Raw genomic sequence first — 16051 nt, 5'->3', positions numbered from 1 at the left:
GCTAAAATGAGTGTTTTCTAGGTGACGGGGTTTTTGTTATCGCTTGTCTTTTATGTCTCTAGTTTGATATAGTTGCAGTTCTAATCTCGACGACGTTTAAAAGTAAAAGAGTCTCCGGCTAAAAATATACAGTCAAAATAGGTGTACCTGTTGGTCCACTTGGCTTTTCATTTGGTCTTGAAAGTGGTCAGGTATGTTTTCTGATCTGACTGGTAAGGTTAATAGATTATGAAGTCAGGACTGTTGCAATCATCTTAGTCTGACCTCTTCATGATGCAGGCCATAGGACTACTTCCCCTCATTCCCCCCAGTTTGTGTTTGAAACTAGTTTGTAGTTCAGAAGGCGCAGTTAAAAATTCTGACTGTGGCAAAATTCAACACGATTCTTGGTATACGAGTAGCTGATTCGTGTTTTATTTCTTATTTCTGATGTGAAGAGGGTTACTTTTAGTTTCTAGCCTCCTATAGCTTCATGGGCACTGGAAATCCCATAATGTTGTTATGAATTCTGATTAGTTTCTTACTTCATATTCTTTTTATTAAGAGAAATAAGTAATTTTATGTAGTTTGTTACCAGACATGCTATTTATATATATATTTTTTTTTTTACTTCTTCCGTTATTCTCTTGAGTTTTCTCCTGGATACCCTCCAATTTATTGTCACCCTAGGTGAATTGTGGACAGTGCATTTTAAGAGAAATTAAGTCAGTGTTAAGTAAGAAGATAATGTATCCTTCCTGGGGTGTGAAGCTCTAGATTCCTGGTTTCACAGAGAATTGCAAGGATGGCTAGGTGATTTTTGGCCAAACACTTGCCCAATGAAGCTGTGTTTAGCCAAGCTCTGTGCAGAGTTGCCTACATGGCAGACTGAGGTCTCCTACTGTTCTTTGTAATCAGTCTTCCTAATTGTTGAACTAGTTTTGGTCATGTTGCTGTGTTGGTTTCGATGGTAGTCAGTGACATGTCCTTTCTGTATTGCTTTCCCCAATTCTCATAATCTATTGAGGATCATGCATCTATTCCATGAGGAAGGTTTTCCAGGTCATATAAGAGCGTGTCTGTGCAGGACCTTAGAAGAAACACAACTATTTGATGATTATTTTGTACGTTCAAAGAAATTCCCTGGTTTCAAACCATGGCTGCTATATTAATGCAATATTAACTGTGTATTTTGGGAATTCCTCAATTGAAATGGCATGGAGAACAGTCCGAAGACAAGTACCATGCAGAAGCTTGTTGGATCGTTGCCTGCTACCTTTGCCAATCAAATTATTAATCAGAAAAATCAAATAACTGTTACTGAATCCATTCTTGATATGACGATTTATTCTATACTTTAGGTAGCAATGTCAAGAAGACCTTGATTTCCATTCTTAGAAGTTTCATCTTGAGGCTGTGTAGGTGGTGATGGATGATGCATTTAAAACGTGTTGACTGAAATGTTTAAATTTTTTTCTATTTTTTTTTTAAGTGTAGCAAGGGCAGGGAAAATACTATGAGTCATATTTTGTGCTGGAAGTTCTCCTGTACTGAGTTCTTAGAGTTCGTGCCATTGTAGTAAGCATTAAAATACCCTGTCTTCAGCAAGATTTAAGGATTTGAAACATGTTGGGCACAATGTTAAATACAGTCTGGGCTTGCAGAGGTGTTTGTAGTTCCTCTATCACTGATAACATTTGTCTGTGTATGGATGGAGACAGTTGCTGGGCATATGGGACGCAAGAGTCATGCCTGTCGCTGCTAAGGCTTGTACTAGCCTGGAAGCAAATTGTGGAGCTATAGAAGTACTGTAAGGGAATAATATGCTGTCAGTGTTCTCAGCTTGTGTTACAGATCACTTCACATTTTTCCAAATGGTGTTTTTGATCATGGTTGACAGGTAGTCATCTAAACAGCTGAAGCTGCATTAGCCTGATGTTAAATTTAAAAAAAAAAACAGTGTGTCATGTTGATCTGGTACTTGATTGAAAAGAATTCAGCCTTTAGGTGATGCAGATAACAATATTTCATTCAGGTTTCATTTCATACTTATGCTGTTGCAGGCTGTGTCATGGCAGGCTATGTTCCCTTTGTGTGGAGAGCCATGTTCACAGTCTCAGCTCATCAAAATGATTTCCCCTCCCTACAAGCATTGCTCCTGTCTTCCTGTGCTTAACTTCAGCCATCTGGTTTTTATCCTGCCTCTTATTTCTTGCAGGCACTGTTTTGTCTGTGCAATGGCACTATTCTTACCAACTGAAGGGAAATGTGTGGTGAAGTATTATGAAGACATTGCTACTAGGCCTGCTGTGACATAACTTTTCCCATGGAATAGTAGAAGGTAGTGAGACGGGAACAGGAGCAGATAGCAGTCACTTGAATCGGTGCATTAGCAGTACTTGAAGAGCATATTTGAGCAGTGCAGCTGTGGTGGCCCTGGAGCAGAGGGCTGAAAAGGGTCCTCTTGTCCTTCACCTTTCCCTTCTCCCCCACATCTCTTACACAGGCTGTCAGCATCCTGAAGGACTTTCTGATGGTTGTATGGGCACACTGCCACTTTTGACCTTTTACTGTAGCTGTTAGAAGACCTTACTTCTGTGGTGAAATGCTGTCTTTTTGTGGCACAGTCTAAAGCTAGTCCCGTGTTGAATAGCAGATAACATGTCATGCTTGCTTGTTACTTGCACAAGAAATACATGGTCTTCAGGAGACAGGTGAACACTGTAATAGTTTGAGAGACTGTCGTAATTGCTTGGGAAAAGAAATGGAGATAGGTGATAACAGATGAGGTTTCTGGTTATTTCTGCCTTGGGGCTGCTTCTTTCATTTAGAGAAGTTTTTTCACTAGTGGAGGGATCTCCCTGTTCTTACTTGGTTTTTACCACAACTCCAAGAATCATATCTTCTGCTGTATGTGATTGAATGGACATCAGTCACAATTATTTTGTGGTTACTTTAAATTTTATGGCGACTGTCGTGGTCTCCAGTGTTTCTTTATGCATGGTAGTCTTTGTCTGCCTCTGCCCTACCCAAACATATGTGGTTTTATATAATTTAATTCAGGATGGTTCTTTACAATAGATAACACTGACATTTGGTTAGCCTGGCCTGTATTTATAGCAGGTAATCTAAGATAATGAGTTAGTTACAGTAATAGTTCATATGCAGATTTACCTAAGTGGGAGACTTAAACTTTTATGATAAACTTTTATGACTTAAACTTTTATTATAAATGGTTTTGATGATTTTTTTTTAACTTGTATTTGCATAGGTGTCAAGCTAAGGCTTATTGTAAAAATGGTATAATAATTGTGTCTTAGTTAAGGCTCTGTTTGAAATTGTATTTTTGCATAGCTATAGAAACTCTAAAAGTGCAAATAGTGTTTTAGAGAAGTATAGAACATTGTCTTTCATCAAATGAAATTGTTCTGAGAGGTAAACCCAATGTTTGTTGTTAAACATGTTTCCTGCAAAAAGTTCCCTATGGCATAGTATTTCAGATGTTGAAAGCTAAAGCTTATAAACTTTGAATATATTTAGAACATTTGCTATTAAAAGGCACAGAAGGATTAAATAAACTTTATAAACATATGAAAGGGTAGGTCACTTCAAAATCTTAACTAGCTTTTTGTCATAGTTTATATTTAAAACATTTACACATACAAAATTAACCACATGTAGTCCATGGTGTGGCACAGGTAACTTATAGGGACTTCCTAGCTTTTGTGGCTCTGGAGGTTTTTTTCTTCTTGTAACCTGCGTTCAATGCACACTGAAATAACAGCTGTGGGAAGGTCAAAGACTGACTGAACAAAGGCACTGAACGCGTTCATGCTGTATACCCTATAGGTTTCACAGGTGCAGATGTATGGTTCTCTTGTAAAATCTTTGCTGAAGTTTCAAAATAAGCCTGCTAGGCTTGTTTGGAATTACATGCTGCTTACCTGTCTAAGATTTAACAACTGTACATGAAACATATGCTGCAGTGAGAAATGGTGGCAGAACAGCATGCAGAAGGAATGAGCTGAAACAGTCTGAGTGCGCAGTTACATGAGATGGCTGAGCTTCTGCTTAGGCTCACTGCTGCTGAAAGGGGCTCCCTTCCTTCTCCCTTGAGTTGGCCCAGGTGTTTGCACTACCAACCAAGGAGCTGGTCTGGCTTGTTAATCCATGAGAAAACTATCATGACCAAGCAGGTGAATAGTTTTCTCTCGAGTTGGAGACCTGCACTGGTATACCTGTGCTGCCAAGCAGGAATCCAGAGGTGGCACCAGAGGAAGAACAGGAAGCAGAGCTGTAAGGAGTAAGTCGTGGCCTCGGCAGGAGCTCTGATGTGCCATCCAGGGCAGCTTTAGATGGACTCAGGCTTGCTGTGTTGCTGTCTTCAATGAGCATCCCAGCCAAATTGTACTTCCCATGCTTCATTACCAAGAGCATTTAGTGTCTGTGTTAGTTGAGTGCTCAGCCTCTCTTGAGATCCTCTAGAATGATACTTCACACGCGAGCCCTTTCCCATGGAGCCCACAACTTCTGCACATTTCTGAATGTGTTGTTCTGAAAGAGGTTTTGTATTCTTCCACGTGTGCAGAAAGTCTTTCAGTCCCATATGTGTATTTTACCTTTCATCCCATTAACTTTAATTGCAGGCATTTATACTGCCAGAGAACAACCTTTTCCCTTTGTTTCTTATGTACTTATGCCCACCTTTTATTTTTTCTTGGAGCTGCTGTAGATTCTGGCATGATGCTGTCATACAAAGGAGGTTGTTTTTAAAAAGATCTTTGTTCTGTCAGGAAAAAGGCACCTATGGTTGGGTTATATTAATTCTAAACAATACTAGAGGTCTTACAGAGTGGGTGTATGTATTTTCCTTGGATTTTTTTCTTCTGTTTTGTCTCAGCATTCACAAATTTGGATGTCAAAAAGTTGTTCTGTATGATGAGTGCCTGTTCACACATTAAATACCAAAAGCCCAAACAAAACCCAGTTAAAAGGCAACACATTAATAGTCTTACTTCAAGCATTCCTTAGCAGTCTTAAGTTCAACAAAAATAACTTTGAGCAGCATGTGGAGCTCAGCCTTCACGGCATTTCTTGCTGTACTGTGCAAGCAACACAGAAAGGAAAATTCTTAGAATTTTTAAGTGAAGAGAAGTGGCATGCTCAGAGAGGAAGGAGCTCTTGGGTTTTAAGTACTAGATTTACTTCTCTCACTGGGCAGGTTTCATAGGATTTGGTTTTACTTCAGCTGTTCTCTGTCCTTTCTTATGTTACTTCCTTGTTTTATTACTCTGAATGGACTATTGGGGACGAATTGACAAGAGCATCCTCAGAACCTCTCTGACCATGGGTTACAGTAAATAGAGGCAAGGAGCTTTTATTCCCAGGTCCTTTCATGCTTGAAGTTTCTTATTCCAAAGCAATTTAGCAAGAATCTACATATGTTTAGACAAGCTTTTATTTGCCCATATTGCTTTTCTTGTTCTTCATCTTCCTTCTACATGCCTACCTCTGTTGCTTGCTTAGAACTTGAGTAAGTGTAACCAATTACACTCAGCAGGAAGAAGGTACCCTTAGGCATCCTTATCTTAATAGTATTTACATAGGAGGAACATTTATTCCTTAATAACCGTATATGAATTATACTTGGGGCTGTCATACATTTAGATTTCTTTGGAGATAGCCCTCTTTTTCACCTGGCAGTGTTGTGTGAAAAGAGTTTGAGGGCGCTAGCCCTTTGTCTAGTGTTTCCAGATGTCTGGCAACTTGTTCTGAAAGCTTTTGGACGTCCAGAACGTGGCAGACAGATGGCCACTGCGCCTGCGTGGTCTGTATGCAGTTCAGCTGGTGTTTTTGTGGCAATACTGAATGTACCAGCGTGTGCTGCACGTTCCCTGTTGCACTTTTTTTTTCCACCAGGAAATCCCTTTCAGAAATGCAGCAATTTAGTGTTTCACACCACATCCTGTTTACTTTCTCTCTTCTCCGTGTCAAAAATTCCAGTGCTAGACAGTGAATAATCCTTTAATTCCTATGTTCCTCCAGTTTCATTAGTCTCTACTGAGCCTACCAAGAATAGGATTTCTACTATTTTTCTCATAATTATGAACACAAAGAGTGATCCTAGAAAACAAAGTCCTTACGACTCTCAACAGCAACCATTTGTTAACTGTCTTCAAGTTGTTGTTGGAACTGGTGACCTGGAGGTTACTGATGCTCAGTGCCACTGAAGAGAGCTGGGATTTTCTTCTTTTCTCCTCCAGGAAAACCTTCTTTTTGTCATTATTTGTTCAAATGAGAATACAGGTTTTCCAGCAATTAAAGGATTTTTTTTTAATTTGTGTGTACACTGCTTTGATTTCTATTACTTGTTTTTGTCTAGTCATCTGCCTGAATGTCAGGAAATCTTAAATCAGTAGTGGGACATATTTAAAGAATGTCTTTTTTTTATGTGTATATATGTGTGTGTGTGTGTGTTTCTCCCGTCTCAAAATAAAGGCCATTTATTTTTTCTACAGTTTTGAACAGTGCATGTTTTCTCATTGAAGCATTCACAAGCAATTGAATTGGTATGGTATATTTTCAGCTAACAGTGTGATAGCCAGAGTCCTCTTTGCAAGGTTAGAAATGTGAGTTTGAATCTGTTTTAGGGCAGATAAAGCACTGATGAAGAGGTGTAAGAGCTAAAAACAAGGACTATGCTGATTTTCCTTGTAAAAACACCCTGTGACTTTAACATAAGGACTCTTGGTGCTGCGTTTTACAATGAACTCTGTGTTGTTAATATGTTAGATCTTTCCTGGGCACACCCCCTAAAATGGGATAGAAGAGGTGTTAGTCATTGAGATGCCGCTTTATTGAAGCCAAAGGAGTTCCTGTGAGCTGCTTTGCCCTTGTAGTGTTGTGTAGGGAGAATACTGTGGTGGCCATGTAGGTGTGCTGGGAGGCTTAGAGCCTATTTGATGGCCTTCAACTGCAAGCTGTACAGATGACCAAGGATATGGTCATGACCAAGGATATGGTCATGACCAAGGACACTGTGGTCTTGTATGTAGGCAGTGAGTAGGTGCCTTAACTATGTGCAAGTTCTGCATCTGTGAGCTGTGAAGTCCCTGATCTTTACACAGGTTCAGTATGTTGTGCACTGAGCAATTAGAAATTTTAACTTCACAGAACTCTGAGAAACTGACTCTTGGTACTGAATGTTTGAAACTCGGTTGTGATGTCTGTAAATCTGAGTGGGTTAGTGTTTGGGCCTTAGCTGCTCTAGGTTAATGGAGAAGATATTTCATGGGTTGTGGAACTGTGTAAAGTGCTTGAAGATTTGGTGATGAAAAGAGGTGTTGCCTGAGGAGGTTCTGTTGGTTGATATGTCGTGTATTTGCATCTCTTACGTCTTCTGATGAATATCTCAACTTCAGCATCATCTTTCCCATGTAACTGGAAAATAAAGGGCTTAATAAGAAATGGGATATCAGGTGTTCTGCAGTACCCTAAAGGTAATGCTTAAGCTTGCCACAAAATACTACATTAATAACTGGGAGGATAAGAATTGTGAGAAGCATTTCAATAGCTGAAATGAATTGTATTTTTAATACAGCACTGATGTGGGTACGTCACTTCTTGAGATAATGCTCTGTTGATTTTTACATTTTTAAGTAAAATTTTATTATTTAAAGTAATGAAATCTTTTTGTGTTTTTCTCTGCCACAGTAATAGAGGATTATGCTGTGTGCTCAAACATTAATACTGTGATGATCTTGGGAAGAGTTTCAAATACCTCCAAGTACACTTTTGAAAACAGAATAGCATCACATGTTGAAGAAAAAGTGCTATATTTTCATTATTGTTTTGCAATAAGCTTTTGGAATTGTGAGCAAAGCTCTGTAGGAGAGATGTATTACTAATTAAAAAAAAAAACCAACAAAAAATCAAAAAACCCCCCCCCCGCCTATTATCTCATTGCTAGGTAAAGAGAAGGTTCTTTCATAGAGAAAAGGTAAGAGAAGATAAGTAAATGTAGTGACAAAACAAACCAACACCTCAGAAGGTGAGAACTTAGTATTGCAGTTCTTTACATGGTGTAAGCTACACAAACCATAATGGGTACTCCGGTTTTCTGCAGGGAGCAGTAGAGTAGAAGCTGTCAGAGAAGATGTAAACCCCGAAAACATTGCTTGGCAAACACATGGCTTAAAATTATATCTGACACCACATTATAGTATAATTGTGTGGTGAGTGTGGGCATAACAATGTCTGTTTAGATGTGGGGAGTGTTAATACTGAGTTAATAAGGGCGTCAAAATCAGGCTTCAGTATTCAGATCAAGAAAACTGAAGGTTTTGAGAACTGAACTGGAACTTGAGATCTTAAAAAGTACATCATGAGCTCAAAATGGGCATTATTATAGAATAATTTAGTTTTATTTTTTGTATGCCATAGGATTTTAGAAACTTGCTTTGGTTAGGTGTTACAAATTTTTGTCCAGACCCAGAGAAGCAGTAGCAATGTCTGCCAATTCTGATTCAAAAAAAAAAAAAAAAAAAAAAAAGGATGACTTTGTTACTTTGTTAAATATGCTACATTTCAACCGCAGATAACCTCATCACAAAGATAATTTAAATCCTATACCTTCAAAAATAGGAATATAAAATAGTTTGTCCAGTCCCACCATAGTGACTTGTCCTGGGTTGACATTTAGAGATGGCTCATTTTTATCTGAATATTAGTTTTCACATACATAGAGTCGAGCCATAGTGTAACTGATTTGATGAAAATGGGATTGTATTGTCTTTGTTATGAAGAGCTCCTCAGGTTACTTAATCAGACAACCCAGCACTTGCACTCAGACATTGAAATACTGGTAAGATTATTTTGGCTTTCCTGAAGCAGTTTGGGAGTTTTTGTTTTTAAAAGGATCTATCATAAAGGGTTCAGACACAATAAACATGGGATTAAAAAGGAGATGGACCTTTTTTGCTGTAAGATCTTTTGCTTCCCTTAAGATATAGTATGTACTTGGGTAAAGAATCACAGGAACAGAGTGAACTCTTGCTCAGTCAGGCAGTTCCCTGCTTGCTGTTTTCTACTTAAAAATCTATTTCTTAGAATCTCCTTATCTTAGCTCCTAGAAAGCCAGGAAGTAATGAGTATTTCCTCTCGCAAGTACCTTGAGACAGCCTTTGGTCCAGTTGTGTACTTGCTTGTTGTGAATATGAATTGAAGTTGGAAATTAACATTATAAGTTCATCTTTAATAAAGGAGTGAAGGGTCATTGCGTCTGATATGTTGCTATTTGATATATCCTACATTCAATGTGTAGTCTGTTACATAGTCTTTACATTAAATTACATTCTTAGACATAACAGACAGTTGAGATTGTCGATAAAATACTACTCATCTGTGTTTTACTGAAATACTGCAGTACTGGTGTCTGATTCTGTATTTTCCATCTTAAAGTCATCAGTCTCGAAGGAGAATAGTTTTAGGTAGTTAATAATAATTCAAAACATTGACATCTATTTATTTCTTGTGTGGTAATTTCAAAATAGGTCAGGTAAGTGCTGAAAATGTGTACTGTACCTAAAGGAACACTCAGTGTACCTTTTAAGATGCATTAATTTTAGAGATCCTTCAAATTTTTCAGTGGTGTACTTTATTTTTCAAGTATCAGATTCTTTTTTCTTTTGTTTGATGGATACCATAACTCTTCCACACTGTTAACTATTCTTTCTCTTCATGCAAGCATCGGTTCAATCTTCAAATGTTAAGAATTGTCTTGTCTTATGTCATCTGATCAGAGGATCAGGGAATTAGATGCAAGGAGTTGGCTGGTTTATTATTTTTCCTGAACCTGCCAATGTCCACAAGCTTTGAACTGACTTTGTTCTTGCAGTGTCTCTTTCACCTGGGAAATAGAGGTGAACAATAACTTACTGTATACATTTCCTAAAAAAAAAAATTAAATAAATAAATAACTGTTGCACTGAAGTGAGTATCTGGGCTGAGCAGGAGTTTGTTTTCCTTTGGTTTATGTTGGAATTAATTTTAGAAATATTTTCTGTTGTTTCTGTGGGCTTGGTTTTAAACTTCAGAGGTTTTAAACTTCAGAGGTGCATTGGCCTGTCTGTTGGACAGGAGTGATTTGCTGTTGTTAAGAGTATTGAACTCTCTTTCTAGGCAACTCCTTCTGTTATGATTCTGTTTTCTTAGTCTTTTCTTTTTGCTTTTTTAAAATACAAGATCAAACCCATTTTTAGATTCTTTGTTGTGAGCTGCATACAAACCCTAGATGCTGAACTATGCACATGGCAGTGAACTCTTGCTGTTAGAATGGGTAGCTGAAGTGCATGCTGGCTAAAAGGCCATTTGCTCTTCATTTCATCCATATTAAATTCAAGTAATATTTCCAAATAATGCTCTTCAGTTTTTTGCCGGGGCAAATTAGCAGAGATAGATCTTTAAGCAAAACATTAACTATTGTATCTAATATTAAATCAATTCTAAATATGAACTTGCAGGTAATGCAAGCTGGAACTGCATTTTGCGTGTTTCAAATGAAATACAGTGGACAAAAAGAGATGTAAGCTGCATGTCAGTTTCAGTATCTTATATTTAGAATGGTATTTTTAATGTTTGGAAAGGCATTTGTCATTTTTGCACTCTTTGGACTTTTAACTGGTTTTGCTTTGGTCCTCTGAGTGGGACTCGCTGTTGCGTAGCTGAGGAGCTGGTTGAAGGGAGACTCTTGCCCAGTGTCTGGGCTTTGGGGTAGAGGGGAAAATTTGAATCGTATTTCCCCTATTTTGCATATCTGTCAAGTCAGATAAATGCAAAATGTGAGTTTTGAAGTATTTCCTTGTCAGCACAAACTATCACTAGTTTTTTTGTTCTCCTTTTTGGCAATTTGGTGAGAAGTGGACCTTATGCCTGGTTATCTTCCCACTGGAGTTGGGAAGCTCCTTGTTTTCAGAAAGCCTGAACAGGCAGCCCCAACATGAGCTATGTTTCCCTGGTCTCGCTCATATGGTGTGTGCTGGGTTGTCACCTCCTGTTCGGTGCGTTTGGTTGTTCTGGATCTCAGACCTCAGATAGCAGAGGTAGAATTTACAAGTGCCTAAGAACAAAAGACCCAGGTGTTGCACCCAGAAGTAGCCTTTGCTCCTTAAATGTTCTGATCTGTTTTTCATGTATTACAGGGTCCCCTAGAACTTGAACAACTGCTGTTACTAAACTTAAAAACAAACTTAAAAATTGCTAAGCTCTAATGAAAACTGATGTAGAAAATAAAGTAGAAAGTTGAAAATGTCTGCTTTCTGTATAATGATACTTTTTTGTATCAATTATTAACTGAAATGCTTGTTTGAAGTGTTTCTCTGTTACATTCTGTGAATGCCTAGGAGAGCAAGGTTGTTTGAAGAAAATGAGAGAATTAAAAATAAGGACTTAATTGTGTGTCCAGTGCTTATTGCAGCTACGTTTTGTCTCCTTGTGAAAGTGATCCTTCCATTTGAGATTGAAGTTAAATGCATTTATTACTTTGTGTAAAGCACAAACCAAGTAATCGTCTTGACAGGTGAGGAGGATGGCAAGTGCAGTGTTGAATGTAACCCGGTAACCTTTCGTAGTTGAAGACCTAAATTTGTATGAAACTATAAGATTAAAGAATGCTGTGGAAATAAATTATCATAAGAATAGCAATATGAACAGGTACACAAGAGTTGATTTAGGAAAGACTTAATCTGGACTAATAAAAAAGAGTTGTAAATCAAAGTTGAGGTATTTTAGTAACAATTAAGTGCAATGACTGTGCATTTTTCTTCCATAAATTTTACTGGCGAGGTAATAGTCTTCTGTTAGCCCAACTGATGTAGCTGAAAAAAACATTAATATTTGAATGGTTGCACTTTGGTCATAAGGATTTTTTGATTGCATTACTGCAGCAATGACAAATAATGATGGCTCTTTATAGGACATCTCTAAAAGGACACTTAAATATTATGTTAAAATTGAATGGACCTCTTCAATGAAAAATAACTCGGGGGGGGGGGGGGGACTATTGTCTGAATTTGTATGTCAAATTTATATTACTTTCTAGCAGTAACCACTTCATTGTGCAGATCACTATGCCAGTAATAATCACTGTGGTGCATCAGTTATAAGGAGGAAGCTCTTGGAACATTGTATAGCAGTCAGCCATAACAAATAATGAAGTTTCAAGTAATGTGAATGTTTCTTCATAACTAATCTGACATTTCAGTACAAGTGAGAGCTCATGTGGAATTTTAACAGTCTTCAGAACCTGAGTGCAAACACTAGATAGCCATAATGTTGTTTGCCACGCTTAATGTATTTTTGGTGTGCAGATTACATGGTGTATAAGTTCAGCTGTTTAAAAGCTACATTTTATAAAAAGAAACCCTAAGGCAGTAATCTTCCTCCAGTTGCTGTGCTTGTGTTTAGGATAAGCTTATGTAAACTGAAAGTATATATGCAGAGGTTTTTTGAGATAAGAATCTACATTCCAGCAACTAGTAATTACACAATAAACAATTAACTGTTCTTATAAACACAGTGTTTTTATTGAAAGATGAATTCATTTTTGAGGTTGCGGTTGCACAAACTATAACCTGGGAGTTTTTATGCAAAAAACAAAAAAAAAAAGCATCATATACTTCTAACGTTCTTAGATGCTCACAATTACTAGAATTTTGAGATTCTAGTGATTAACAAGGTTTTTTAGATACTAGGCCTATGGGTTATTTTGTATCCCAGTGTTAATTCCAGTATCATCCATGTTACACGTCTAAGTTTCTTTTACAAGTTGCTTTTATAATTCGGAGTGTAGTGCCTCACATCTACAAACTTGTGTTGTTAGGCTGTTATGTAGTCTTTGCGTATACCATGCTGTTCCTTTACAAAGAAGTGACTCTCAGTCTTCACATTGTTATCAAACTAATAGAAATTTCAAGTTAAAAATACAAAAAAAAAAAAAAAACAAACCAAAAAAACCCCCCACAAAAACCCCCAAAATCGCCAGCAAACCAATTTTTAGATTTCCATTTTTTTTTGGTGGTTAATATGAAGTTCATCCACTTTTGGTCATGACCTTTTGCTGTGACAATGTGAAAGCAGGAATGATGCAGTATTACTGGATTTAATCTGTACTGTGTTCTGTGGGTCTCACCTTATCTCAAAGGATTTTTGCTGCAAAGCGTATGCCCACTTGCCTGGAACACCACTACAACACCAAACATGCCTCTCAGCCTGAAAACAGCCTAAATGGGAAAAGGAGGGGTGTTCTGCTGTATGAGCAATCCATGTGTGATTTCATAGTTTGCCTTTTAAATGTGTATGAAAAAAGAAAATGTTAAAGTAAAACCTACTGCCAGGTTGGACAGGGCTTTGAGCATCCTGGTCTGGTGGAAGGTGTCCCTGCTCATGGCAGGGGGTTGGAACTGGATGAGCTTTAAGGTCCTGTACAACCCAAGCTATTCTGTGATTCTTTTGTGAACAGAAAGTTTTCATAAGGTCAGCATTTGTGTCAGTGAATCTTGCTAGCAATGCATGTGCTACTACCATGGTTCATCTTAGAAACCTACTTTCTCATGTAGCACATTTTTATTGTTAAAAAATCTGAAGAAAACATCATGTGTCCAAAGTTTGCTTTTTCTAGCTATGCAAGTATGTTCTAAAAAACCAAAACCAGCTTAACTTTAAATTTGCCTTGTAAAAAACAATTTAATTTGGCTTTATTACATCCATAGTGTTTTACATACAGAACACTATTACGAATTTTTGGTCTGGAAATTGTCCTTAGTAATGATGCAAACCATTAGATTTCAGTCAACATACAATAGAAATCTGTTGCTGATACATAGTGTTGAACTGCACAAAGGTCTGTCCTCTACAGCATAAGGGCAAAGATGTGCTGACTCTGAATTGAGGTTTGGGGATTCTCTAAATGATAGTCATTACTGTGAAAGGTGTGAAAGAAGCGGAAGCTTTTTCTAAAAAAAAAAAAACCAAAACCAAAACAAACCAAGGATCTTCGTTCATTATTTACGCTTGTGCCTTAGTCTGGCATGCTGACAATATGACATTGCTATGCTCTAAGCAGCTGAAATGAAAAATACATCCCCTGTTAGTGCATCTTGGGCACAGAAGTTAATCTAGAAGCCTAAAGCCTAAAACGTATCCCTTACAGACAAGCTTTTGTTAGCTCATAAAGTGTGGAGGTCACACTGCTCTCACAGGCTCATCACATCTCCACTGTCTCCTCTTGCCATGTTAACGAAAACAAAGCAAAAGCAGCGGTGTTCCCAATTTTTAAAATTATTTGGTGACTTCTATAAAAGTTTCCCATGATGTCATGATTCCTGGCATAAAGTGTTCCATTTTTCCCTTAAGCAGAGTGACTGCCCCCTCATCCCAGGGGATGAAAGAGGATAGGGGAAGCCTTCCTTCCAGGAGGCAGCAGGGAGGGCTGTGGGTTTTGCCGTTAGGGTTTTTTTGCCATCTGTTTACAATTTAATTTTGAACTTAAAGTATATCTCACATACGCAGTGGAGTAGGTAGCAGCTACCTATAAACTTAATGTCCAAAAGGCAAGAAGAGAAGGTAAACTGTTACTTGGTTGGGCTGGCTTCATTTTTTCCATTTGACAGGTGCTATACAGAGCTGAATCTGTGGAAGCTTGAAAATTTCAGGATTTTGTTTTGTTTCTCTCTCCTTTTTCTGCCTTTTAAAGTTGGAAATCATTAGCACTTTTGGCATGTTCCTGATGTAGCTTGATATTTAGATCACATTTCTTTATTTTTTGCATTTTTGCTTTTGCACAGGCCAGACACCGTGTATTTTCAGTTTGCTTCCACTAAGTCTGATTATAACATCATGTTAATGTAGATGACTCATTTCAAAACATTAAATAAAATCTGTGGATCATTAACTTACATTTAATGGTAGGAGGTCTGAGGACTGGGATTGGTGACTTGGTAGTGCTGTTGCTGTCAATTTTGTTAGAATCGCACCAAAATTAACAAAATCCTTAAAAAGCTGTTGCTCCCACAGCTTCCTTGTCATTCCAGCCTTTGTATTAAATCTGGTACTGTAAGTTCTAATAGAATTGGAAATTGAAATGTTAAAAGTAGGCATGTATTTGTAGTCATCTGCTTTGCAGATTTACATCAGTAAATCATTACCAAAAGTGTCCATTCAGTGTTTCTTACAGTTGAACTAGGAAGACCTGTGTCTTCCTGACCTAGTCCTTTGTAGACTTCACAACTTTGATTTTTGTAAGGCTTCTGTCTCTCCCTGCTTTGGCTCATTAAATTTTGAAGTAATTTTTGTCTGCTTAACATTTTTAGTTATGTCCTAGCACAACTACATCTGTTAGTTCTTGGGCTCATGTTCTCTTTTGTTTCCTCAGCTTCTTGAGTTGTGGTTGGGATTTCATACTTGTACTTTGTTTCTGTAGCTGTTTTTTTTTTTGTTGTTGTTGTTGTTGTTATTTTGTTCGGTTGGGTTTTTTTGGTTGGGTTTTTTGTTGGTTGGTTTGTTTGGGGTTTTTTTTTTTGTTAATAATGTTTAATTTCTTTCTTAGCTTAAGCTATGGAGGAGGACATTCATCACATTCAGAAGCAGAACTTCACAGACAGACATACACAGCTTCTCACCAGCTTCCTGGATACTCTGCTACACATCATCCTACTGGTAACTGTCCGTATAATAAGTTTACAGCTTAAATAGCTAAAGGAAAAAAATCCCAACAAACGTGTTACGTAATTTAGGTTCAAGTTGCTGAATTTTATAATCAGAAGGAGTTCGTCATGCAGGTGGTAGCAGGTAGTATTAGAAGAGCTGAGTTTGTAGTAGGAAGTTAACGGTTGTTAGCTTTTATCAAAATGTCAGAAGTAGAAAGGAAATATAAGGGGAGGGGGCTGTGTTTATTGATGTTGGTTCTTAAAGAAACTACATTTATTCTTTAAAGTACAGCTTTTCAGGATTTGGCTTATGCATAAGGGCCAAATGTTAAATATACCTTGAAGCCAGCTGCAGAAATCATGCTTATTCT

General features: G+C 37.6%; 1 protein-coding gene across 3 annotated transcripts in view; it reads left to right on the top strand.

Annotated features, from left to right (window-relative positions):
• QSER1 (glutamine and serine rich 1) overlaps window positions 1-16051 on the top strand; it is a 42698-nt gene that overhangs the window by 1042 nt on the left and 25605 nt on the right. For all 3 annotated transcript variants that reach the window (XR_010613552.1, XM_065683234.1, XM_065683235.1), the window contains exon 2: window positions 15581-15690. Coding sequence is in view for 2 of the 3 variants with exons in the window: in XM_065683234.1 (XP_065539306.1) it covers window positions 15581-15690 (110 nt within the window). In the remaining variant the exon portion in view is untranslated. The remainder of the gene's footprint in view (window positions 1-15580; window positions 15691-16051) is intronic.

This window comes from Lathamus discolor, chromosome 6, assembly GCF_037157495.1.
Source record: "Lathamus discolor isolate bLatDis1 chromosome 6, bLatDis1.hap1, whole genome shotgun sequence".
Lineage (NCBI taxonomy): Eukaryota > Metazoa > Chordata > Aves > Psittaciformes > Psittacidae > Lathamus > Lathamus discolor.
This window is presented reverse-complemented; position numbering and strand designations above follow the sequence as displayed.